Raw genomic sequence first — 26623 nt, 5'->3', positions numbered from 1 at the left:
AAGAGACGAGGGAGATGGGCTGCTGGAGATCGGGGTGAGAGTTTCCAAAATACACGCGTTTCAGGCCGGGTCTCAAGGCCTTGACGGCCATCCGGGGGGAAGGGCTCTCCCTGCAGGCTTTAGGGGGGCTACAGTGTCTGCAGCTGAGTGGTGAGAAGGAGAGAGGCGGGAGGTCACGGGAGGGAGGTCGGGGGGAGCGCTGTGGGCAGGCCAGGGCCCTGCGTCTGCTGATGGGAGAGGCGACTTCACTGCGAGTTTGAGAACACAGCCCGACTGCGGCGCCAGGAATGGGTGGTGTGGGGGAAAGACGCCAGCAGGGACCACAAGCCCACCGCTGTGATGGGCGAGGGGCGCCCTCGCCAGGGCAGAGGTGCTGGCGGTCACCGAAAGAGACCGCGTCCGGGTGTGGATATTTTAGTGCTTTATTGTGGAAGATTAAAAACCTACAAAGCAGAAGCTAGTGTGAGCCCCTTCCGCCCACAGCGTACCTGTCACCAGGCTTCAGAAATGGTGCACGCGGCTGGCCCCCTTTCATCCACCTGCCCCGCTCTACTGGATTGTTTCAAACAAGGCTGTGGCACTTAATCTACGAATATGCCAGTATGAGTTCTTAAAGATGAATACTCTATTTGTAAAATAAAGCATAAGTATGGGGCGCCTGGGGGGCTCAGTGGGTGGAGCGTCCGACTTCGGCTCAGGTCATGATCTCGTGGTTTGGGGGTTCGAGCCCCGCGTCGGGCTCTGTGCAGACAGCTCGGAACCTGGAGCCCGCTTTGGATTCTGCGTCTCCTTCTCTCTCTGCCCCTCCCCCACTTGTGCTCTGTCTCTCTCAAAAATAAATGTAAAAAAAATAAAAACATAACTATAACACTATCACTTATACCGAAAACAGACAATTTCTTAACAGTAGTGTACAAATTTCCTTTAGAATTTCCTAAGTAGTATTTTTCCTAACTTGGTTTGAGGTGGGATCCAAATAAGGTCTCTTTGGTTGATGTATGTCAAGTCTCACTTAGCTTATAGGTTTTCTCCCTCTTTCCTTTCCTTTCCTTTCCTTTTTCCCTCCCCTCCTCCCCCATCTCCCTCCCTCCCCTCTCCTCCCTTCGTTCCCCTCCCCTCCCCTCCCCTCCCCTCCCCTCCCTTCCCCTCCCCTCCCCTTTCCTCTCCTCCCCTCCCTTCCTCTTCTCTTCCTTTTTTCTCTCCCCTCCCCTTCCCTCTCCTCCCCTTCTCTTCCTTTTTTCTCTCCCCTCCCCTCCCCTTCTCTTCCTTTTTTCTCTCCCCTCCCCTCCCCTTCTCTTCCTTTTTTCTCTCCCCTCCCCTCCTTCCCTTCCTTCTTCTTATCATTTGCTTGTTGAAGAAACTGGGTCACTTGTCCTGTAGATTTTTCCACAGCATGGATTTTATTGATTGCTGTAGCCCCTCGTATTTCCTGTCAGCTGGTTGTTGGGTCTAGAAACTTGATTGGATTCAATTTTGATATCTTGGGCATGAGTACTTTGTAGGTGACATTGAATACTTCCATCAGGAGGCACAGAGTGTTAGGCTGTCTGGTTTTTGATGCTAACCTAATCAGTGGGTGTTCCATGAAATTTGCCATCAAAAGAGTGGTTTTCTGTGCCTTTCATCCCTTCTTCATTTATTGGAAGAATTACTTATTCTCATATCAACTATTTGGTAACTAAAGACACGCCTCCTGCAGGAAAGACAGCCCAGTACCCTTGGGTGGGAAATTGTGTTTGGAAAGCACAGCCTGTGGGAGGGATGCTCACTGCTGTTGGGTTGCTAATTATTTCTAGGCCTTTCCAGTGGACAGACCTAGGAAATAAATATCTTTTTTATTTTATTTTTATTTTTATTTTTATTTTTTTTCAACGTTTATTTATTTTTGGGACAGAGAGAGACAGAGCATGAACGGGGGAGGGGCAGAGAGAGAGGGAGACACAGAATCGGAAACAGGCTCCAGGCTCTGAGCCATCAGCCCAGAGCCTGACGTGGGGCTCGAACTCCCGGACCGCGAGATCGTGACCTGGCTGAAGTCGGACGCTTAACCGACTGCGCCACCCAGGCGCCCCATAAATATCTTTTTTAAAAAGAGCTTGATATCAACTTCTGCAGATATTTCCAATTCAAGTTTGTAGGGTTATTAATTTTGTTTTTGTATTTTTTTTCTCTAGTGTGGAAAATCTTTGTCTTAAATAACATTAACATAATTACCTTTTGCTTTCGGAAGCTCAGCCTAGAGCCTGCTCCTTAATACCCCAATTAATTAATTAATACCCTATTTAAATTCTTTTTTCTGCAAACTAGTGGTGTGGATTCTTTTGTCTATAGCGCAATCCTGACATAAGCAGTGTAGGCAGGAGAGGTGGCCCTGGGCTTGGTGTGGGAAGGACCTGGGCACTACGTATGGTTAAGCCAACCGATGCAGATGACCCCAAGTGGGACAGTTGTTGGGGACGCATTGAGCAGAGACCTGAGTCACTCAGGCGTGCCTTTGTGCAAATCCCAAATCACCAAAACCTGTGCTTCTGTTTTTCAACAGGAGTGCTTCTCCACCCTTCTTCCTTTTCCCTAAATGGGACCGTGGGGAGCACATGACATTAGGCTCCGAGCAGGGGTCCAGGGTCTTCTCTTACCCGTGATCCTGGTCACCTGAGCAAGTCTTTCAGCAGCTGACCCATCACCAGTTCAGAGAAGGTGAATCAGGAGTTGCAGATGTGAAAGCACGTGGGCAGTTGGGACCAGCCGGTCACTCCCGGGACCCCGAGGACTACACTGAGGTGGGGCTTCGGGGCAGGGATGAGTCATGCAGGTGGGACATTCTCGTAACTGTCCGTGGCATCTCCATGCTGAGACCTGACCTTTCCGGCAGAGTCCCCTTGGAGCTGTGTCTTCACCGAGGAGTAGATAACGGCGGCATGCTGGGGTGGAAAGAAGAGGGAGAAGATTCAGGAACAGGGAGAGAGGATGGGGCTGTGGGGAGTGGTGGGAGAGAAAACAGGCAGGGACGGACACTCACCTTGTCCTCTAGGGACGCTCCGGAGGCACTGGCTGTGGAGGGAAAGGCACTCACTGAACTACGGGCATCCCGACCCGCTCAACCCAGGCTGCGAGCTTTCCCCCCAGAGGCTGGGAGCCACTGAACCCTTTGCACCGGTGCTTCTGCTCCCCCCCCCACCCCCGACCTCCAATGTGCCCCGCAGCACAGGTGGTTTTCTGTCTTACCGTTTCGTAGCCCAGCCCTCTGCAAGCTGTCTGTAATCTCCATTGATCTGTAAGGTCCTTCCTCACGACCACGCCAAGAAACCTTGCTTCCTGCCTTTACCACGTGTCAACACAGAATTTCTCTCTGCTTTAATCTTTGCCTCTCTTAGCTAACAGCACCTCCTCCTGACTCCAACCTCAGAGTACCCCCGACTGCTCGGCGGGTTCCCATGAGAGTGCTTCACGTGCGTGCCCACGGGAAAACCCTCTGTCACATTAACGGGTTCTCGTTCTTAGCTTTATCTCCACAGTTCTCCAGAAAGGGAGCTGCAGTGAGAGGGAGGTTTAGCTGATGGGATTTGCCAGATCCTACGTGTTGGGAATTAAGAGTCTCAGAGAACTGGATGGAAGCATCATAGCCACATAGTGATGTATGGAGACAGAGCCTAATAAAAAATGCTTCTGGGACAATTGAGGCTTCTCTTTATCACTGTGTTCTTACCATCGACCTTTCAGGGTTACAGATCTTCTTAACGATGTGATAGAACCTAGGTTCTCTCTTCCCAGAATTATAGTCATACGTGTCGAACTATGTGTACAATTTTAGGGGTTACCTGCAAACCTCAGGGAACTGGGGAAGAAGTCTTGCTACAGATCATTAGTAAATAAAGTGCCTGAGATAGAAGTTGTCCACCAACACAGTGCTCAGCTTCAGTGGTGTTCTGACAAATCCGTTAAAGAGTGTGAACAACAGTACATGATCAAGGTAATTCTAGAAGACGCCTTCAATTAACCCCAACAACTTGGAGGCAGTTCTGATTCTGCCACTCAAAGGGTCCTGACTCATGGGGGTGGCTGAGAAAGCCAAGTGACGGACAAGGCAGGTGGTCAGTGTTGGTCAAGGACGGTGATAGGCTCTATAAGCAGGAGATCTTGCAGCAAGACAGAAGACTTGGTCTTCGGTTCGTCTTTTGCTGGATTTGTGATCTTGGGAAGGCCCTAATGCCATTTGTAACACAAGTGCAAGATTATACTACAGTGGAGATTTCTACTACGAAGATATAGGGGATTTTAATTTGCAAGTGAGCTGCTGTATTTGGAAAAGCCACCTATGAAGTGGGAGAAAATATGTGCTCGCTATATACCTGATAAGGGGTTAATATCCAAAATATATAAGGAACACAGGGAACTCAATAGCCAGAATCCTCCCACTACTGCCTTAACTAAAAACGGGCAAAAGACCTGAATATACATTTCTCCAAAGACAGATGGCCAGCAGAGGTACTATGGCAACATCACTGATCATTAGAGACATACAAATAAAAGCCACCATGAGATGTCACCTCACACCCGTTAGGATGGCTGTCATTACAAGGGCAAGAGCTAACAAGTGTTGGGGAGGAAGAGGAGGAAAGGTAGCCCTTGTGCCCTGTTGGTGGAGATGTAAGTTGGTGCAGCCACCGTGGAAGACAATATGGAGGGTCCTCAAAAAATTACAAATAGAACTACCATATGATCCAACAATCCCATTTCTGGGTTTGCACCCAAAGGAATTAAAAATCAGGATCCTGAAGAGATAGCTACACCCCGTGTTTGCTACAGCATTATTCACGGTAGTCAAGACATGGGAACCACCTAAGCGTCCCCGAACAGATGAATAGGTAAAGAATATGTCACACACACACACACACACACACACACACACACACACTGGAATATAATTCGTCCGTAACAAAGAAGGAAATCCTGACATTTTGACACCATGGGTGGACCTGGACGTTGCTGGGCTAAGTAAACAAAGCCAGACACAGAAAGAAAAATCCTGCACGTGCTCACTTTATGTGCAGAATCTGAAATAGTCAAGCTCATAGAAACAGACGGTAGGATAGTGGTACCCAGGGGCTGTGGGAGGGGGAACAGAAGGAATGGTCAAAGGGTACAGGGTTTAAGTTACATAGGATGAGTTCTGTGGATCCACTAGGGAGCACTGTGCCTGTAGCTGGCGATAGTGTATTGCACACTTACGATTTGCTAAGAGGGTAGATCTGTGTTAAGTGTCCTAACCACACACACACATAATAATCATGATGATGATAGTAATGATCATAATAAAAAATAAGAATGGGTGGAATAAAATTTTAGGAGACACTACCCATGCTTTTGGCCTTGAGGATGGTGATGGCTTCGCTGGCATATACTTATCCTCAAATCGTCCAGTTGTATACATTAAATATGTACAGCTTTTTCCACATCAAAAAAAGTAGCAGTGAACTACTTAGAATATGCTAGAATACGGATGAGTTGCAAAACATTATGTTATGGGAAAGAGGCCAGACAAAGAGACTACATTGCATATGATTTCATTTACATGAAATTATAGAAAAGCAAAACTCCAGGGACAGAAAGTGGGCCATTGGTGGCTGGGGCGGAGCTGGAAAAGTTATCTGCAAAGGGGCAGGAGGGGTGTTGGGAGTGTTCTATGTCCTGATGGTGGTGGTGGGTCTGGGACTGGATACACTTGTTAAAATTAATTGACTATCTGTCACCTATCCTTACGTGTCCCCATGGACGGATGTGTCCAGCTTGGACAGAAGATGGGAGTGCAGCCATGGAGCCCCAGCCCAGTAGGGCCCACGGCTCCCAAAGGACTCCAACGGTGGGAAGCTGGATGCGAACAGGTGGGGATGAGGCCACTGAAGGGTCACAAAAACTGGATTAGAGACGGCCGCTGTACCAAGGAGCGGCAGGAAAGAGTGTCAGGCGGGAAGTCAGAAGACAGCACTCACTCACCTCTCAAGGAACGGCCTTCTTCTGCACCTGTTGCCAGACAGGTGGACGCCAGCTCCCAAGCACCAGCCGGGCGAGTCCTTTCCCACCCAGGTCCCCAGCACCCTCCAGGATGCTGAAGGGAGACCAGCCACAGAAACAGAGAGGCCAACTCCACCCTGCCCTCTCACCGCCACCAGCTCCCGTTCTGAAGTTTGCCTGAACTAGTGGAGGGCTAAGCTTTGATGAACATCTTGAACTGGATATTCTAGCTGCTGACTTGACACTGTGACATGCCGTGTCCACCTGCTGTCTGTTACCTACGAGAATGGAGAGTGTACTGAAAAGCCTTTGCTGCCAAAATGTTCACCCTGAGCGTGTGGGAAGATCTCCCGCAGAGCAAAGTTTCAAGAAACAGTGGGGAAACACATTTTTGTAATTAAGGCCTCAGTCTCGCTTGTTCCGTATATTGGCTACATGGGGCTGTTTAGATGAATGAACCGAACATATGTGTCTATATTTATATACGTTATGTGAACGTGTATCTACACACGTTCTCACCACATAGCAGGTGGCTTGTAAACCTCATTACTTAAATACTTAATTCATTACTTCAGGGAAATTTTCAGACGTCCGCCTTCACGGTCACAATATCGATCAGAAGGATCTGATCGTCAGGAGATACACGGAAGCATCTTTTGGAGTCTGTCTTCTCTCTTTGGAATCTAAGCTCCGCCTACAGGGATTTCCACCTGCCTTGTCTGCCGATCGACTCCGTGTACTCACTGCGGCGCCTAGCACGTAGGGGGTACTCAGTAAACACGTGTTGAATGAAGGAGTATAGTTTGCAACCAGGATCTTCCCCAGTGACTTACCTTCCCCTTCTTGCCCCGGTCGAATAGTCTGGATCTCAGAATATACCAAGTGTCCCTCTCCGAGACTCCCTGGAAAGGAGAAATGGCACTTTCAAGGATGCTGCCATCAGTGGTTATGTGCTACACAGGTTTCTTCCTAAGCTTCCTCCCCACGCTTCTTGGACACAGAATGAAGCAGTGATTTCTCGGGGCGTCTGGGTTTGGGATGCCGTAAGGACACCAGGGCTTTCTCCAGGCATCCAGCACATTATCTTTCCCGGGCTCAGGCGGGAGCAGCTTCCCTACGGGGACTCCTCACCATTGCCGTACAAATGCTGGAGCTCCACTGGGCTGTCTTTCTGTCCCTGGCACCTGCCATGGGGGGCCTGTCCTGGGCCTGTGGCGGGAGAGCTCCTGTGACACATGGAAACACACGATCATCCCTGGAACATCATAAGATGCACAGCAGCAGGATGGCCAGAGAAGAAGGGGCAAGGGGGACATCGGCGGACAGCGGGGGCCAGGGACCCAGAGAGGAAGGGGCGTGGCGGGGCGGGGAAGAGGAGAGGGGAATCAGCAGATGGCAGGGGACCAGAGACCAGGAATGGTTTAACTGGACCTTCAGTAGGTCCATATAGAGCCGGACTGTTCTTTGGAAAGAAACCCTAGGACCACAGTATGGGCAGACTTTTGGGGACAAGGCTGGCCAGTGTCTGACATCATTGTAACAACCATCCCATAGACAGAACGGTCACACTCAATTGGCTAAAAAAAGCCTCGCCTCATCACCAGGAGGTGTTGACTAAGTGTCTTCACACGGTCTTACCCGGACAATTCCAGAAGGAATTAGACACAGTCTGTGCTCCCAGGCACTGGCTATAACCCAAGACTGAGACGTGTAGGTAGAAGAACCAGATTCTCCAAACCAAAGTTAAAGACACAAAGTCTGATGAGTACACGTGCACATGTGAGACTTCCCTGAAAGCTGGAACAGTTGTGCACACATTTACAGCAACACGTTGCCTGACCAGAGTCTTGTCTGCTCCAGAAATATTCTGCGCCCACCTAGAAAACCTAAAATCTTTGGTATTACCCATTTGGGTGAATGGATACATTTCAAATAAATGGATCTAAATACATGCAAAATCCATAATACGAACTGTTAGAAGGTTCTAGAAGTTGTGATTTTGCTCATTTCCGGGGATGTGACAATGTGGGCACCTAGCCACAGGGGCAGAAAGACACCACGTGAGCTAATTTTGTAAAACCACAGTCCTGCATAGTCTATTCTTGGAAGACCGAAAGCCTGAGGCCTCACCTGGTTGTGTTTCCTGGAGAACCATCTCCTGCAAAACAAAGCAAAGGCAAATTTGTGTCAGCAGAGGGCGCTCCTTCCCAAAAGCTTCATGAAGGGAAACTGGCTTAGAGAGGCCATCAGAAAAAGTCCATTGAGACCACGCACCCGGTCCTGGACTTTTAGGAAAATGATCTGGAAAAGGACTGAACAAAGCACGTAGCTTGCTGGGGATAGCGCTATACGTTCCTGGGCCGAATATGCAATCGTCTGAGACTTGACGAGGGTTCTAGGCAGAGATGATACACCTCAAGGAATACTGCCGGGGACCAAACGGTCTCTCTTGCAGAGCAGTGAGGGGATGTCACGGAGCATCCGTGCTCATGCCCAGAGGAGTCTCGGGCTCCGACTCAGGCCTGCTAAGGAGGCTCGTGGTCCAGATCCAAAGTGGCCCATGCAGCCACATGCATGGTGCTGAGAACGACGTGGTGGGTTGAACCGAGCTGATTAGATCAAGAGGCCGAGTTGGAGGGTGGTTGTACTAGAGCTGAAATAGCTTCTGGGCCCGTCTTCCACACTAGGCTCTCTCGCATCTGAACTATCCTGATGGGACTAAGGCAGAAGCCTCTGGAAGTGTGCGGCTCCCCCCCCCCCCGCCCCCCCCCGGGGAGGGGAGGAGGGGAGGAGGGCGGGCTGGCCCGTGGAGAGCCCAGCCCTTGGAGCACAGGACGGCAGCTTCAGGCTTTGACACGGGGAAGTCTCCAAGGAGGAAGGAGGATAGAGATTAGCCAGCCTCCCTTCTCACAGCCCTTTGGTGTCTCTTGAACGCCCATTTGTGGGGGATTCAGATGGGCTGCGGTGTGTAGCTGACTGACCACTGGAGCCAAAAAAGTGCCCGGGGAAACTGTCCATATTAAGGTTTTGGAACTTGACATTAAGAAGTTTACTTCCTTCCTACCTTTCACTCGAGACTTAGAGAACCCGGCCAGCTGCAAGCAACCCTCAACCACAGCACCTGTTCACACCTCAGGCGGAGGGTGTATGTCTGTGGGTGTTGAGGGCGGTGAGGGGGGAGAATGGTGGGGGCTCCAGGGAGCGGGGTGCTCGGCAGGGACCGGGCTCGGCCTCTAGCAGCGGGTAAGAGAGAACACAAACCTGACTTCCTCTGGTGCCGGCGGTAAATCAGCAGGCCTGTAGCCAGGACAAGAACGCTGAGCAGCCCCCCAGTGGCTCCCGCAGCAATGAGGCCCATTCTGTTCCCTGGAGTGCCTGAGAGGGGAGAGCCTGCATGAGCCCCGGGGAGAGAGGGCCAGGACATCCTGGAACTTTCCTCAGCTCGGCTGGGGTCCTGAGCCCTGGAGTGGGAGAGGAACCTAGCTGACCAGGGCTAGGCCCGGGCCGGTGCACACAGGAGGCAGCCTGAGGGGCGGGACGGGACCCTGCGCTCCGGTAGGAGGCTCCAGGCTGAGGGTCTGGGGGGCCAGGGCAGAGGGGAGAACGCAACCAGCTCCCTCCGCTCACCCACAGACACCAGCTCCAGATTAGCATTTGAGGGGACCCTCTCTCTGGATAGTCCGTATTCTTGTACTCTGGCCTCTTGGGAATTGGCCCCGGCCACCCGGGAAGATGCCACATGAGGCTGGTTCGGCAGCCCGCTGAGAAAGAGAGCACATATCACTGCTGACGGGCACTCGGGGAACCAGCAGCAGCTCGGACATGGCTCGCCATTAAAACCACGCTGGGACGCCAGAGGGAAACAGCACTGCCTCGCTCCTCCTAGAAGCGCTGAAGGAGAGGAGAGAAGCCGAAGGAAGCCATAAACTCAGTTGTCAGGGGTTTCTGACTTTTCCATTGGATCCATTCTCCTCATTCAAGAGATTTCATGTGGCTGATGCATTCATTCACTCATTCACTCATTCATTCATTCGGTAGCCATTTATTGAGTCCTGCCATGTGCCAGGACTTGAGGACAGAACAGTGAACAGGACTGTGAGGTCCCTGCCCTCATGGAACTTACAGTCCAGGGAGGGGAGGCAGACAATAAACAAATACATTTATAACATGTCTGGTGACGGCAAGGGCTAAAAAGCAAACCCAGACTAGAGGGGCAAAGAGTCGGTGGGGGTGGCAGTGTTTGCATGCAGATTCTTGGTCCTGACAGAAGCCAGGTTCAGACTTCGGATGCCACGGGATTACACAGAGAACATTCACGTACCAGAACCACAGCAACGTTAATTATGATTCCCACTTAACTACGTGGCACTCTGTGTCTGTGGTTCCTGCCACAAGGTAGGCACTCAGCACCCAGGGCCACCGGCCATTGGTGGCATTTCTGTCTCTATGCTTTCCCTTCCTGACAAAATCAACACACCTATGAGTGATTCTGCCTGCAAACGGTGTTCGTGGGGAGTTGCCAGCCGCCCCCCACCATGACAGCTAAACCAGAGGAGTGGAATGCCAGGGAGAAATCCAGGGACACAGCAGCTTGGCTGTGTGTCCTAGAGTGAGTCTTTCCCCATTGCCCGCCTGGGCGTCCACCTGTGCCAAATCAGAATCAGCCATGCCTAGGGTACTTAGAGTTCCAGATTTAACGAGCAGAGAGCAAGTCTTTCCCCTCCCTGATAACCCCATTTCCTAGAAGAAATGGCTCCTCTGGGGAAAGGAGTTGAAATATGTTTTAGTTTGAAAGGCGCAGAACAGTTGCGCTCCATCACCTCCAATAGTCTAGAAGAAATGGGCTAATTCCTAAAAACATACAACCTGTCAGGACTGATTCATGAAGACTGGACAGACCAGTAATGAGTGAGGAGATTGAGTCAATAATAAAACCCACCCAATGAAGAAAGCCCAGGGCCAGATGGTGTCACCGGTGAATTCTACCAAGCATTTAAAGAAGAATTTTAACTCCAATCCATTCAAAGTCTTTCCCCAAACCGAAGAAGAGTGAGCACTTCCAAACTATTTTATGAGGCCAACATCACCCTGACACCAAAGTCAGATAAGGACGCCAGGAGAAAAGTACAGAGCGACATCCCTGATGCATATAGATGCAAAGATTTCCAAAGAAGGTATCTAACTGGTCAACAGGTACATGAAAAGGGGCTCAGCATCCCTCATCAACAGGGAAATGCAAATCAAAACCACAAGGAGATACCGACTCATGCCTGTCAGAATGGCTATGATCAGAAAGACAAGAAGTAGCAAGTGTCGGCGAGGATGTGGAGAAAACCCACATGCGCTGTTCGTGGGAATGCGAGCTGGTGCAGCCACTGTGGAGAACAGTATGGAGGTTCCTTAAAAAAATTAAAAACAGAACTACTATGTGTTCCAGCAATCTCACTTACGGCTATGCATTTGAAGACAATGAAATTACTATCTGGAGGAGACATCTGTCTCCCCATGTTCTTGACAGCATTATTTACAGTAGCCAGGACAGGACAATACCTCAGCGTCTATTAACAAACAATTGGACAAAGAAAATATGGTATATGTCATTATTATATATATATATATGATGTATATTCCATCACATACATTATATATAATATTCCATCACATATATAATATATAATGTTCCATCATATACATTATATACATAATATTCCATCATATATAATGTATATGATATTCCATAATATATTATATATATAATATTCAATCATATATTATATATAATATTCAATCATATATATAATATTCCATCATACATATAATATTCCACCATATGTATTATAATATTCCATCACATATTATATATAATATGCCATCATATATATTCTATACATAATATTCTGTCATATATAATGTATATGATATTCCATCATATATTATATATATATAATATTCCATCATATGTAATATCTCACCATATAGTATATATATAATATTCCATCATACATATATTTCACCGTATATATTATATATAGTATTCCATCATATATACGATGCACTATTAGCCATAAAAAAGATACCCTGCCATTAGCAGCAACATGGATGAGACTTGAGAGTACTATGTTAAGTGAAATAAGTCAGACAGAAAGACAAAGACTGTAAGAGCTCACTTAGATGTGGAATCTAGAAACGCCAGAGTCGTAGAAACAGAGCAACTGGGGTGGCCAGGGGCTCTGGGGGGAGAGCAAGATGGCGGATGTTAGTCAAAGGGCACAACCTTCCGGTCATGGGAGGAGCCAGTGCGGGGCGTGTAACGCACAGCGTGGTCGCTACAGTTCGGGACACCGCGCCGCACTCGTGATAGTTGCCGAGAGCAGGTCCTAAATGCCCTCCCCACGCACACCCGTGCGCACACGATGCTGGTGTGAGGTGGTGGAGTGTTAACCCGCCCGTTGCGGCAGTCGTCCCACGTGATAGAGCACGTCATCATGTTGTATATATCATCAGCTATGTACCGCCAATTATGCCAATTCTGTCTCAGTACAGGTGGGAGAAGAGAGAGGGAGGTGTAGACTCCACAACTGGATCGGTGGGTTAAGATCCTGGCTCCTCCGGCGGTGTGGCCACAGACAATTATTTCATCTCCCTGTGCCTCAGTTTCCTTTTCCGCTGTTGTTGGTGTATTGTTGACATACGTGAAGCGCTCTGAACGCTTCCCGATGTGGCGGGTGGCGTCCAGGCAAGTGTTAGGTCTCGTCTGGCACCCTCCCGCTACGCCCCAGGCCCTTGGGAACCTCGTGCTACCTTCCGGTCCGTTCAGGGGACGTCCCCACAAGTTAGGTCTGCTCCCACACAGCACCACCCCGGCCACCTTCAGCCCATTCTACAGACTGAATTGTGTCTCCCCCAAGATTCACATACTGAAGAAGCCTGGAGTCCCAGTGTGACGGTTTTGGGGATGGAGCCTTTGGGGGGGGGTCATCAGGTTTAGGTGAGGTCTGGGGGGGCCCCATGATGGGAATAGTGTCCTTACAAGAAGAGACACCCGAAGACACCCCACCCCCGTCACCCCTCTCTGCCATGTGAGGACACAGGTGCTCCAGGAAGGCCGCTGTCTGCAAGGCGGGGAGAGGGCCCTCCCGGAACCCGACCACGCAGGCGTCCTGATCTCAGACTTCCGGCCTCCGGGCCGGTGAGAAATGCATTCCTGTGGGGGAAACCACACGAGCGCAGACTGCCAGAAGTTCTCTGCTGCCGGAAGCTCTCCCGCTTCTGCGCACAGAGGTTTTGCAATAAGGCCCACGAATTTAAAAGATTTTGTGAGAAATCCCCTCTCTGTCATTGGCCAACCGAACCCTCGACGTCTGCTTACTCCGTGAGAGCGGAGGATGACACCCGTTAGAGTCGTGCACGCCAGTGCGACGGCACGCGTGGGCAAGGACTCAGGTCCCTTGTACTGACCTTAACCTCCGGAAGGAAGAGGAACATGTTCACACTCAGCTCTGAGTTTCCAGCAGACTCTCTCCTGCCCACTTCAGGGAGTGTCGCCTTTGGGCTCCCCGAGGACACCTGTTTCGGTACAAGAGCCCTTTCCCCGGAGGCCGCCCTCCCGCTTGCAGAGCCTTTCTGGGGTTCAGGGCCGGCGCATCATCTTCTGGGGGGCGCCCCCCGGCGGCTTCTGGCTGTGCTAGCCTCTTCTCCCTCTAGAAATGCCGCGAGCGTGACACCAGGCTCGGTCTCTGCCCGTCCGTGCCGGGACCACACCCACTCACAGCGCTCGCTGGGAACTTTCCAGAGTGAGAGGCGGACGCTCCCGTGGCACCTGTGTGTGGGAAGACCTGACCGGGGAGGGCCCCCGTGGTCACAGGACTCGCCCCGAGGGAGCTGAAGGGAAACTGCACGGCAGCCGGGCGGCCCCCACGGCAGCCCCCCGGCCCACGGCCCCTGAGCCACCTGCTCGGTCCGCGGCTGTGCCAGGGCCAACCGCTCTGGGCCCGTTCAGTGTGGCTGGCGGCGGGGACTTCCTCGGAGGACTTCTGACCTTGCCCTCCGCCTCTCACAGCTACGCGATTGTGTGCAGGTGTGAGCTTTGTGACCTTACACGAATTGCCACACCTTTCTGAGCCTCGGAGTTCTTTTCAGTAGAATGGAGACACCAGGGCCATCTTCCTTTTCCGGGATAGTTGCTGAAGTCAGTATAACCGTGTGTGTCACATTCCTTCACTCAGTAGGTGTTTATCGAATGCCTACTGTGGGCCAAGCCCTGGTCCTGGCACCTGGGACACAAGAGCGGTCAGAATACAGACCTGCCTTCGGGAGGCTAGTGTGGGAGCGGTGGGAGGGACAGAGAGACACGGCAGGGCCGGTGGGGGTAAGCGCTTTGAGGAACGACACAGGGGCCCTGGGGAGGAAGGGCCAGGGTGGTCTGGGCACGTCTCACTGGAAAGGTCTCACTGGGGGAGGCGAGGGGTGAGTATGAGGCTATCACAAAGAGCAGCGCAAAGGCTCTGAGGCAGGAATACGACTGGACGGCTTGAGGAAGAGACAGGGGGCCGCGGTGGCTGGAGTGGAGGAAGTGAGGGGAGGGAGGAGGGAGAGCAGGTCCTGCAGAGCCGCGGGACCTGGTGGACGATGGCCGTCACCCTGAAGGAGACGGGAAGCCAGCGGACGGGGCTTTGTACAGAAGAGCAAAGTGAGGTACAGGCTCCTTGGGATGCTGTGCAGGGAAGGGGCTGTGGAGAGCAAACGCGGACACAGAAGGCCCATGGGGGCGTTGCCGCAATAACGCAGGGAGGGAATACTGGTGACTCAGGGGGCAGGGGAGGCTCCGGGAGTGGCTCAGGTCCCCGCCTATCCTGAAAAGCCAGCTGGATGAGACGCGCAGGTGGCCTAGCTGCGCAAGACGGAACAAAAGGCAGGCCTGAGTTTTGGCCTCAGCAAGGAGGAGGGTGGGGCTCGATGTCCCGGGCGATGCGGCAAAGCAGGAGCCGTTGGTTCGGGGGCACAACCAAAACTTGGGATGAATTCAGTTTGAAGATGCGGACGGGCCCTTGCTGTGGAACATGTGGATTGTGCGCTGGACGCGTGAGAGGTCTCAGCTGTAGGGGGTGTGGGAGTCGTGGGTAAATAAAAGTCCGAGGTGCATTTAAAGTCACAAGACAGGGTGGGGGGGCGCCTGGGTGGCTCAGTCGGTCGAGCGTCCGACTTCGGCTCAGGTCATGATCTCACGGTCTGTGGGTTCGAGCCCCGCGTCGGGCTCTGTGCTGACGGCTCGGAGCCTGGATCCCGCTTCGGATTCTGTGTCTCCCTCTCTCCCTGCCCCTCCCCCGCTCACGCTTCATCACACTCTGCTTCTCAAAAATAAATAAATGTAAAAAAAAAAGTTTAAAGTCACGAGACAGGGTGAGACAGTGCAGACAGTGGGCACGGAGGGAGGGCGGAGGACAGAGGCCCGGAGAGATGGGAGGACTCGGTGAGGGAAGCCTAGACCCAGTGTCTGGCCGCGGGCAGGGGACAGAGCGCGTCTGGTGAGTCAAGGAAGAACGTGGTCCCGGAAGGAAGGCGGGGCCAGCTGTGTCGAGAGCTGGTGACCAGCTGAGTAGCTGGTGACCAACGGAGACAGAATTGCCGTTGACCCCAGCAACGTGGAGGCCCGTCCACCCTCGTCAGCGCAACTCGGGTGCCGGAGAAAGCCCGGTGCCGACGGGGTTGGGAACTCCGCGCGGGAGCCTGGCTGCTGTGGCTTCTTGGGGACAGAGGGAGAGACACAGGGGCCCAACAGTGGGGCCCAACGGAAGGCCCGTCCCCTGAGCGCACGTGACCGGGCCTGCGTCCCCTCCCCTGCCCTGCAGTCTGGGCCCTGAGACCGTCAGGCCTGCAGGATGGCTGGTCCTGTTGGGCCGCAGGAGGCCGCAATGGGCCCCGATGCCTCCCTGAGAGACGCGTGCCCTTGACACGGACGACCCTGCGATGCCGTTAACGAGCTGACGCGGCTCTTTGACATCAGCACGCGACGGGTCAGAGGACAGGCACGTGCGGTCGTCTCCGGGGCGAGAAACGGCTCCTGCCTGCCGGCCATGCCCACGTGCCCTATCAACGTTCCCACGAAGAAACTGTATCTCGGTGGAAGATGGCAAAGTGGAACCAGAGGAGGCAGAATCACCAGCGGCGTTGGCCACGCCCACCCCCAACCTGAGGAAGCCACGCTGAGGCCGCTGGAGAGGACGGCTCACCTGTGACAGTGACGTTCAGGACCGCGCTGCAGGCGAGGCCGTGGCCGTTGTCGGCCGTGCAGAAGTAGCCCCCCGCGTGGCTCCTGCCGACCGCAGGGATCTCCAGCTGCGCCCTCTGGGAACGCCAACGTTTCCTCCCCAGACTCTCCCCCGTGTCCTCCCGGTGCCAGGAGAACGTGGTGTCTCCTGTGCCTTCGGCCGCGGAGCAGATGAGGACCAGAGGCTCCCCCGCAAGTGCCCGGCCCTCCGGGGGCTGGGTCTCCAGGAGCACTCCGGACACCGGGACCCCTGCGTGGACACGAGACAGCGGGTGAGGACCTGGGGGCAGGGGGGAGCTGGCGTGTCGGACGGGGTCACTCTTTACGTGACTTTAAGATAAGATCTACTTGTCAGCGTGGGGCCCCTGGGTGGCTCAGTCAGTTAAGCGTCCGACTTCAGCTCAGGTCATGGTCTCGAGGTTTGTGAGTTCGAGCCCCGCATCGGGCTCTGGGCTGACGGCTCGGAGCCTGGAGCCTGCTGTGGATTCTGTGTCTCCCTCTCTCTCTGCCCCTCCCCCACTCGTGCTCTGCCTCTCTCTCTCGAAAAAATAAATAAACATTAAAAAAAAAGATATACTCGCCAGCAGGTGCTGGTGTCGTAGCACATAGACTGTGCAGCTGGGACCCAGACCCTCACTAAACGTCCTGTTTCCATCCTGAGACATGAAGTCCCAGGAGAGAGAAAGCAGCGTTTGAGTTTTGTCTGAGGTCCTGGCGGCCGTCTGAATCGTCTGCGGCGACAGGTGACCGTGACCTGTCTGCAGTGACAGGCGGTGGCTGGCACTGGGCTGGACCACACCTGTCTCTGGGAACCCTGCTCAGGTGCCTAAGACGAGATGGTGATTGTATTGATCTTTGCACGTGTGTGTGTCCCGTTCTTGGGCGGGCGCTCCCGCTCTGGGTGGCTATTGCTTGGGAAGAGGCTATGCCTAGCCCCTCCGTAGTTCGCCCCAGATCTGGCCTTCTAGAAGGTGCCGGCTCAGTAAGGAGCAGGGCGCCTCGTCGTCTGGCTCGCGTTCGTCTCTCCGAACCCTTGCATCGAAGTCGGCCGCTAGCGTTCCGACGCACTACGGTTCCCAAGGAAGGCTGAGTTTTTAGAAAAATGGTGGTGGTTCTTTGATCACCGTACCTCGCTTCTCAGGGCCAGCCGCCCCCATCAGGAGGCGGTCCCCACCTGCACAGCGCGAAGGCAGCAGTTTGTGGGGGTGGGGGAAGCCCCCACCCCACCCCCACCCCGCCGGTGGCTCTCCCACACTCACCCTGCACGTAGACGTGCACCGGGAGGCTGAGCTTGTGGACGCCCTGGGCCGCAGCAGCCCCGCACGTGTATGACCCCGCGTCTTGTCTCCAGATGGCTGTGATCTGCAGTTCCGGGGACCGGCTCCAGTCTGACAGCACGACCCTGTGGTCCCTGAAGAAGGTGAAATGAAGCACAGTGTCCGGCCGCTCTGGAGGCAGCTGAGTTTCGCAGCTCAGGTTCACAGAGCTGCCCTCTGTGGGCTGGGAGGGGGTGACTTTCAGCTTCGGGTGTGGAAACAGTTCTAGAGAGAAGAGGGAAACCAAGGTCTCAGAGGGCGGCCCTGGGGGCCCTGGGGCAGGCGGGCTCGGCTGCTGGGTCCTGGGGAACTTCAGACACAAGGCACGACCCGGGCGGACCCCGCCTTCCCCTCTTTCCGCCCCAGCTCGAGTGCAAGGGCCCCGCGGCTCTGCCTGCCGGGGGACACGCGTCCCTCGTTACCCAGCGTTGGAACGGCAATGTGTGGGTGCCCTGTCACACACTGAGCAAGTCGATAATCTGCATGAAATGAAAGGTTTACCTTGAATTTGAACAGACTTGGTATTTGACCTCCATGTGTGCATTTTGTCCACACGCCCAGTGCAGTGGTAGAAGCCACTGTTGTTTGAACTTGCTCGTGGTATCGAAAGGTCCTGGCTCTGATTGGAGGCGGAGATGACTTTTCCGTTCCAAATGTACTTCACAGAGGTCAGTGTCTCTCGACTCCTCGTCTGGCACCTCAGGACCAGTGTGTCACCTTCAAACACGCCATGTGGAGCCTGGAGCACCAGCCAGCCTGGAAGCCACACACAGACAGGGGCTTGGTGCTGAGGACGCCCTCTCCTCTGGGTGCAGCTCGGATCACAAGGCTTGGCTGTGTTTTTCCTGTCTCTCTCGCAGGGTTCGTCTCCTGCCCCGGGCCCACTCCTTCCCTCCCGAGTCTGTATGACCTGCTTCAGCGGCAAGTCGTAAATGAGCCCCAAACACACCACCTTGACACCCACCCCGCCCCCGCCACTCGGGGGCAGAACCACAGCATGAGGATTCTAACGTGACCGTGAGCCGCACCGTGACTTTGCCGAACGCGGTTACAGATCACCCCCGACCGGCTCACCCGGGCCCCGAGCGGGAGTCACTGGGGGTCGGCCGGGGGGGGGGGGGGGATTCCGGGGAAGAGACTAGAAACTGTCACTGTGCACTGGGGTTTGCTCTGTGGCAGGCTTGTCAAACACAAACCCCGGGGGACGAGGGACGGGGAGCGGGGTCCCTGGCGGACATTCTCCCGCTCTTCAGACGCTCGTGACAGGTCAGTTCTGTCCCCTGTAAGGTGACTCAGGGACTGACTGCCTGTCCCCCTGCGCGGTCCCCATGCGGTGGTCCAGACCATTGTCTGTGAAGTGGGCAAAGCAGGACCGGGAGAGAGTGGGTGCCCCCTGAGGCGGGACAGTGGGAGGAGAGAAGGGACGGGTGTCAGGAAGGGGGAGGGGGAGGGACACAGGCCTGACGGGGAAACTCCCCTCCTCCGAACTCATCTGTGTCCCTGTCTTGTCTCTTGCAGGAGGCTGGCCGGCCCTGAGGGCACCGGCTAAAGCAGCCTCAGTTTGCAATCCCCTAAACGAATTCCTTCCTCCCCGTAAAGGCACAGGAATGTCTGCTGAGTAGTGTCAGAAAATGACACTCTAACGTCTGTCTGTCGACAGTCCTTTGAAAAACACCTACAGACAATGAGGGGCCCTGGGAAATGACGGGTGTTGGAGGTCAAGGGTTAGCGCTGAGCGAAGGCCCCCAGGTCTGCCCACCCCAGGGGGCGAGGATACGCAAAACGACTTGTAAAGGTCTAAGTAGTTCACCTGCTTGCTCACCTGAAGAAAAGATCATGTTCACTTGGTCACTTGGGAGCGAGTCCTGGGTCTGGCATCTGTACTGTCCGGAGTCACGGACCTCCAGGGTGTTGCCTGGGGTTTCGCGTAGCATTCTCCTCCCAAGGTACCAAAGGAACCGTTTTATTTTCTCTGGAGCGTGGGAGTGAAATACATTGCAAGTCAGGGTCACTGTCTCTCCTCTGAAGGCGACGGTCCATGGAGGATGGAGCGAAATCACGGGTTTGGATGCAGCTTCTGAGGAAGAGAGAGACAGAGCCTGAGATGGGGACGCCTGTGGTCCCCGCCGCGGTCGTCTGTGTGGGACGGACCCGAGGACCAGACTTGGGGGGATCCCCAGGAAAGCCCCCGTCGGGAGGAACACGGTTTGCCTAGGCTTGGCTTTCCTGGCTACGTTCACCTTTGCCAGGGGTGCGGTGGCCGCTCTGTGGTCTGTAGGGGCAGGCTGGCCTTCCAGGGGACGACCCCAGCCGGCCCCGCTCTCCGTGGAAGGGCAGCCATGCGGGCTGGGCCCTCGGTCGGTCCCTCCTGACTCCCTCCTGTTACAGCCGTCTAAGAGGAGCCTTTGTGTGGCGTGGCCGCGTGGTGGGGTGGGGGCTGTCGACGGGGGTTTGTGGGGGGGAAGTGTAGGAATTTGGGGGTTGATTATGCAATTATGGAGAAGTTGTATTTTTACCGAAACACGAAGTGGGTGTGGGATAGTGATGCTCAGACAGAGGCACACCGAGCGTGAGTGCCAGGAGCCAGAAGCTTCTCACTCCCCAGACTCAAGGATCTGCTTCTTGACAGTGGAATATGGGCCTTGCATGAAATCAGGCCCTAAGATCTTTGGAACCCCGACGGACAGACAGGAGCTGGAGCGTGTGCAGTAAGAGTTGAATTCTCCCCGTTGAAAATCAGGGAAAAGACTTCTCTCTGCCTTCCTTTTCTTTAAGAATTCCTTTCTAGTGTACGTGAATCTTTGAACACTTGCCAGTCTCACCACTGGGGAATGTCCTGCTCAGGAAGGAGCCATCGCCTTTTGGGATGTGGACAGCTAGGGGCAGAGACGTCTCCCTGCTCCAACACGCACAGCAGCCCCAGCCCCAGACTATGCAGACGTTCTTTCCTGGGGTGGCTAAAAGCCAGTTACCCTGCACAGTGGTCTTCCCAGGTACTGAGATGGAGCTCGGATGAACTGTGTGGGACAGAAGGCACCATCAGGGCTTTGTGCCTGACAAGTGACTATTTGGCCGTGGGACCTGTGTGCCGTGGGAGGAGGGGCTGCTCAGCTGAGTCAGGAGTCGAGATTCCCTCGTGCCATGGTGACCTCTTAGCGGATGGCCTGAGATGCCCGTCCCACCCTGGTTTGACTTGTCTTCAACAGCAAGTGTTTTCTTTCTCTGCCACCTCTGTGGAGAAGATTTCTGGACTGGGAGAAAATTTTGCTTTTAATTACATTTCCCCAGCAACAAACTGCCATGGAGGCACTTCCCTCTCTAGGTGTTTATTTTCTGAGTTTTGTACCTTTGAGATTGGGAGGGCTGGTCACTGAAGCGGACCCAGAATACACCACCGTGGCCTGAAAAATTATGTTGAGCTGAGGGCATTTCAGAGTAGGTTTCATATATATTTTTTATTCTGAACACCCTTACCTGCCTCCCAGAAGGACTCTGTTATAAATTGCCCCCCAGGAGTAACCAGGAGCAGTGGACTCTTACCAGCAAGGACTAAACAGACGTCACGAAACTACCCTAACGTGCCGTCTGCTCTCCAAAGGGCCGGGGTGTCTTTCCTGAAAGCCCTTCGTTTTCCAAGAAGTGTCCTCCTCCCTGGCCCCTTTCCCTGCTCAGACGGTATCTGAGCCCCAAGTCCCAACCGCCTCCCGGGCTCGCAGTTTCTGTGCGCCCTGGTAAGAAGGGAATACAGATCTTTCTCCTGCGAATCTGTCTTTTGTCTGTTTAATTGGCAGTCCCCAGTGAGACACTTAAGGGGAAAGAGATGTTTTTCTTCCCTGAGATGCTACTCACCATCGGAAACCTCCACCCACACTCCCTTCCCCTTCGTGGCCTGCTGCCTGGGCCAGCAGTTTGTTGGGCTAACCTCTCGGTGTTACCGAGGAAGTACAATTGCAAAGTGACCTCTCGCATTCTGCCTGAGATGCAGGAATTCATGACTTTGGGGACAGTTACCAGCCAATACTGGGTCGGGAGATGTCAGGGGAATAGAGCCAGGAGAGGACCCCCCCCCCCACCCTCTGCCCCCAGTGGGGGGCGCTGGGAGTGGTCTTGCCTCTATGGTGAAGGAGCCAAGCTTCCTGGGGCGTGGGGGGGGGGGTGGGGAGAGCTCTCATGCGGTTTTGGTTACCTCCCTCCTCCCCCAACTTCCTGTCGTGCTGCCTGAAGCTGGGGCCCCTACCACGTTTAACAAATCAATATGAGACTCGAGCTTTGTTCTGCAGAATTGCCTGTGGTAATCTAAATCCGGTGAAGTAGAAAATAAACCAGATTATTTCCATGTGCAATATTCCATTTTCCAAAACTAAAATCTCAATCACGCGGGCATGCAATTTATCGTAAAATCTTAAAGTGGAATCACCGTAGGCGTGCTTTTTCGTTAATGCCTTTACGTTCACATGAGGACTGTCCACATTTAAGGACGGCTGGAGACTTTAAACATTCTTACCTTTGTCTGCAAGAACACCCAAATAGATCTTTTAGTTACACCCGAATGTAAAGGGGATGCTCTCCCTGTGTTGGGGGCAAAGTTATAGAGTAATGGGAATGCTTGTTTTCGATGAAAAAGCTGCTGTTCTGTTTGGTGATGCAAACGTTCTTGTGCCTCCACAGACTTTTTCTGTCTCTCTTTAGAGGATCGTACAGACGATTCCATGTTCGCAGTGACCATGGATAGAAACCCCTACTGTCCGTGTTCCTGGGAAGCATCTGGGATGGGAAGGGGGGACTGGGAGGCGGGTCTTGGACCCGAGGGAAGGGAAACCTTCCGCTGGTATGTGCAGCTTGTTTCTCACTGGTCCGCGGAAGCTGTCCCCTGCTGTGTGCTCAGAGAAGACGCACCTTGTCGGGGTCTCATGAGGTTTGGACTGAGTCAGTGAGCTTAACCACATCTAGTGGCTGATCTGAGAGACTTGGTGTATTTTCTTCTCCATCCTAGAGCATTTAGCAAAGTCTGGCCAAGTGACAATCTCTTGCCAGTTAGGCAGGGTCTTGTGGGAGATGGTCTGTGTCCCCTGACCGAAGGGGACGGCCACAGACCCAGGAACCACAGGAGGCGGTGTACATGAGGGGGCCGTGGCTCCTGCTGGCTGGGGCCGGATGACAGCAACCAGCCCCCCAGGATGAACTCAGTGGTCCTGAAGGGATTTTCGGGGGTTACCAGAACACCTGATCACAGCTCCCCCAAAGCCTGGTCTTCCTGCGGACCAGCAGGGCGGGGGCTCAGAGGCGACACGATCTGAGCCGTTACCAGGAAAACATCTACACAGCCTGCTGGACTTTGGGGTGGAGAGCTTGCTCATGGTAGGGGTGGTGCTGTGTTGGGCCAGGAAAGGTGAAGAGGCAGAGATGTTTGCATCCTGGGTGCCCCTCACTGAGGTCTCAACCAGGCTTCTGTGCACCTGTCAGGGCGGCCAGCACCCCACATCAGGTGCGGGCACGCCCCTCCTTGACCTCTGTGACATGCGCCCCAGCCCTCCCCCTCCATTCATCTGACACAATGGCAGGTATGACCTGAGAGCATGACTCTCTGGCTCATGGGGTCAGAGTCATAGGACAGGGTGACGTTGCCCTGCCTGTGTCCTCAGGATGGGGATGCGGGGACCAGGTCTCCCCTTAAGAGCACTCCAGACGGAGGCCGGTCACTAAAATATCTAGAAATGGAAAAGAGGAAAGAAAGAGGGGGCCTACTTACCAAGCTGTCCACAGACTGGAGCTGTAAGGAGAGGTGAGGGTGAAGGTCAACGCGAGGCCGGAGCTGAACCCTCCCACCCAGAGAGCCCCCTGCCGGGGCCCCACTCCAACGAGGGTGGGAGAGGCATGCCCAGCCCCACCACCCGGAGGAGTCAGGGGACACCGTGGCGGCCAGAGCACAGGTGGAAGAAGGCCTGGACTTCAGCGGTGCGATGCTGGGCGAGCTACGGAAGCCCAAGCCTCCCCTTCCTCATCGGCAACACGGGGACCATAAAGGTGACCTCGTGGTCTTGTTTCAGTGGGTGAAATTAGTAAGTCTTCCATTGCTGGCTGCTGTCACTGTCCTTTAAACGTGAGCCTGGCGGGGCGCCTGGGTGGCGAAGCCTCCAGCTTCGGCACAGGTCATGATCTCAGGGTTTGTGGGTTCGAGCCCCGCGTGGGGCTCTGTGCTGACTGTGCAGAACCCGCTTCAGATCTCCCGTCTCCCTCTCTCTCTGCTCCTCCCCTGCTCCTGCTCTCTATCAAAAATAAATAAACCTTGGGGCACCTGGGTGGCTCAGTTGGTTAAGCAGCCGACTTCAGCTCAGGTCACGATCTCGCGGTCCGTGAGTTCGAGCCCCGCGTCGGGCTCTGGGCTGATGGCTCAGAGCCTGGAGCCTGTTTCCGATTCTGTGTCTCCCTCTCTCTCTGCCCCTCCCTCGTTCATGCTCTGTCTCTCTCTGTCCCAAAAATAAATAAACATTGAAAAAAAAAACATTTAAAAAAAATTAAAAAAATAAATAAACCTTTAAAAAAAAACATAAACAGGAGCCTGGTGTGGCTGCTGCTCAGACCAGGCTTCACCATCTCCTTGTCTGGGGGCTCTTCCCTTCAGTATCAAGAAAAGGCAGGTCACACCCTGATGAAATCTACCTCCTCCTTGAAGCCTTCTCGGATGCCTCTGGGCTGCAGGGTCCTCACTCTGCTCTAGGCTCTAGTGAGCCATCACAGCTGCTGAGACTGGAAATCGGATATGCGGTGCGGCTAACAGCACGGTTCCTGCGAGTGTGGACTTGACCCCTGATGGCCGCTGTATGGAGCTTAAGGGCGAGAGACCGTCTCTGCGCCTTGGCTCCCATATCGGCAAGGTGGGATTTATCGCAGTTCCAGCTCACGGACTGCTAGAAGCTTGGAGTAGACTCACACATGGGGTATTGTTAGAAAAGTATCTGGTGTGGTCGGGGCTCAGCAATTAATTATCAATTGCCATCAGCGAGAATTAACGACCGTCACCACACATTCTCTCAGGAGTCATCGTGGAATATTTTTGTGGTCTGTTTTCAAGCCAAATGCTTTTGCATTTGTACTTTGAGTTCCTCACCAGAGTGTCGGCTCTTGGGGACAGAGACTGTGTCCTCTGTGTCCTGTGTTCTCCCCCGTGCCCACGATACCCCCTCGTTCACTGTTTACCATGTTCCCGTGATGTGCCAGCCTCCCTGGTAACTCTGCCCCTAGTTAGGGTCTGGAGAAGCAGCTAGGAACAAGAAATGAGCTTAATAAATATTTAGTGTACAAGTGACCGACTGGTCATTTGTATTAGCTTGTGCTGCTAGGACATTAATGCCTCACTTGGACCAATATTGAAAAATAGTACAGAGGTGGAGTGGGTGGGGGGGAGAATCCAAGGGAAATCATCTTATTTCCTGTCTTGCAAATATCAGAGCAGTGCATGACTGTAAGATTCAGAGAAGAAAATAACTGTCTCAGTAGAAACTCATTTCTTTCTTTCTTTTTATTAATTTTTTTAAATGTTTGTTTATTTTTGAGAGAGAGAGAGCCCACGAGCAAGGGAGGGGCAGAGAGAGAGGGAGACACAGAATCCGAAGCAGGCTCCAGGCTCTGAGCTGTCAGCACAGAGCCCGATGTGGGGCTCGAACCCACGAACCACAAGATCATGACCGGAGCCGAAGCCGGAGGCTTAACCGACTGAGCCACCCAGGCCCCCCGGCAGAAACTCATTTCTGTGTCGGCTCACTTTTGGGACACGTTCCCTTTGCACTGATTTAGGGCCTCTGTGATCAGGGAGGTAACTGAATCTAACCGTGGATATTTTACGTGGCGAAATAGGCCCACGTCGGGAGTAGGAGGAAATTTTTTGTAGGCAATTAAAAGCAAGCGATGAGCACACTTTTGGAAATCATTCCCCAACCCCCCCCCCCCAATACTGTTCAATCAACACCTCGCCTCTCATTCATTTCCTACTATTTTGAAATAGGAGTGGAACCCATTTGTTCAGCAGCCCAGAGGGGGTGGGGGGCTTTTGCTCGCGGAGAGGTTCGGGTTCCCCCGAGAGCAGAGGCTTCTGCTCGCCCACTTACCCAGGACCAGCAGAGATGCCCACAGGAGCATCGGCGCGTGCTCTGGGATGCTCTGGGATGCTCTGGGATGCTCTGGGACGGACGGACTGGCCGGTCCCGGCCCTGGGCAGTGAGTAGAGCAAGGTGCCTCTGAGTGTGGCCGGCTGTGATAGCGAAGTGAAAAGAGGAAGTACAGGAATGTTTCTTAAAATACCAGCAGCACGTTACCCAGGGCCAGAGACTCTCAGTGATGACAGTCACTGTCTAGCAGATTAAGTACCACTCCGACTTCGTGGTGTGAACGGCGCCTCAAAGCTTTCGTTGTCTTAGTCTCAGAAGCTTCCAGGGAACCTGCAACACGTGCTCTCTCTGCTGCCAGAGGCCAGGCAAGACTGCAGACCTGCTGTGAATCACATAATCCAGGGACGTCCTCAAATCGGTCCGGAGCAGGAGAGGTTCTCCTTCGAGGCCGAAATGCGCTTCTCTGACCTCAGGGGCCTCCACCGGACCACCTCCGGCTGAGCATCCACATGTGACGAAGCATCGAAATCATAAGACAGCTCGCGCTCCGTCTGACACATATGAAAATAGCCTGACTCATTTTCTCACAGGAAGCTACCAACTTTGATCTGATTAACAGGTGGACGGCAGAATCAGTTATAGCCCCATCTCGCTCTTCCTGGAGAATGCACTGCCAAACTTTCCGTTGAGGGTCCTGGAAGCTAGAGTTTGTTTACAGGAATGTCCTGACGAATGCACACGGATTCTCTAGCTGTAACTTATGCGGGGGGCCGGGTGCTGGGAGTCCAGGGGTAAGCAAGGGTCAGTACGCTTTCATGGGATGGGGGCAGGCAGAAGAGCCAGCGAAGGGCTCAGTACAGAGTGAAAAGCGCTGTGAGGGTCCAAAAGGAGGGAAACCCAGGGCTGGGGAACCAGGAGAGGAT

General features: G+C 53.7%; 1 protein-coding gene across 4 annotated transcripts; it reads right to left on the bottom strand.

The window, feature by feature from the left end:
• Positions 1–2504: 2504 nt before the first annotated feature.
• FCRL4 (Fc receptor like 4) lies at positions 2505–26220 on the bottom strand. Of its 4 annotated transcripts, XM_047840053.1 has the most exons (12): positions 25701–26220; positions 23345–23365; positions 19418–19672; positions 18097–18351; positions 17539–17820; positions 16242–16529; positions 9274–9387; positions 8143–8170; positions 7144–7238; positions 6846–6914; positions 3020–3051; positions 2505–2921 (listed from the first exon to the last, which is right to left on the bottom strand). In XM_047840053.1, the coding sequence occupies exons 1-12, from the start codon at positions 25729–25731 to the stop codon at positions 2805–2807; spliced, it is 1587 nt and encodes a 528-aa protein (XP_047696009.1). In that variant the 5' UTR covers positions 25732–26220; the 3' UTR covers positions 2505–2804. The 4 variants fall into 4 exon arrangements, 1 of the variants encoding a protein (XP_047696009.1); XR_007148063.1 differs by having other exon boundaries at positions 2805–2921; positions 3020–6914; XR_007148065.1 differs by lacking the exon at positions 9274–9387 and having other exon boundaries at positions 2805–2921; positions 3020–6914.
• Positions 26221–26623: the final 403 nt, after the last annotated feature.

Source organism: Prionailurus viverrinus, chromosome F1 (assembly GCF_022837055.1).
Source record: "Prionailurus viverrinus isolate Anna chromosome F1, UM_Priviv_1.0, whole genome shotgun sequence".
NCBI classification, from domain to species: domain Eukaryota; kingdom Metazoa; phylum Chordata; class Mammalia; order Carnivora; family Felidae; genus Prionailurus; species Prionailurus viverrinus.
This window is presented reverse-complemented; position numbering and strand designations above follow the sequence as displayed.

What these genes read in the sequence shown, in the direction of transcription:
- FCRL4 (XM_047840053.1), bottom strand. Translation starts at nt 25,731, where the DNA reads ATGCTCCTGTGGGCATCTCTGCTGGTCCTGG. An exon ending in GAACATGATCTTTTCTTCAG is followed by an intron (nt 18,352 to 19,417) that starts GTGAGCAAGCAG and finishes TGTGGCTTCCAG; the next exon opens with GCTGGCTGGTGCTCCAGGCT. An exon ending in GAGCGTCCCTAGAGGACAAG is followed by an intron (nt 2,922 to 3,019) that starts GTGAGTGTCCGT and finishes TTTCCACCCCAG; the next exon opens with CATGCCGCCGTTATCTACTC.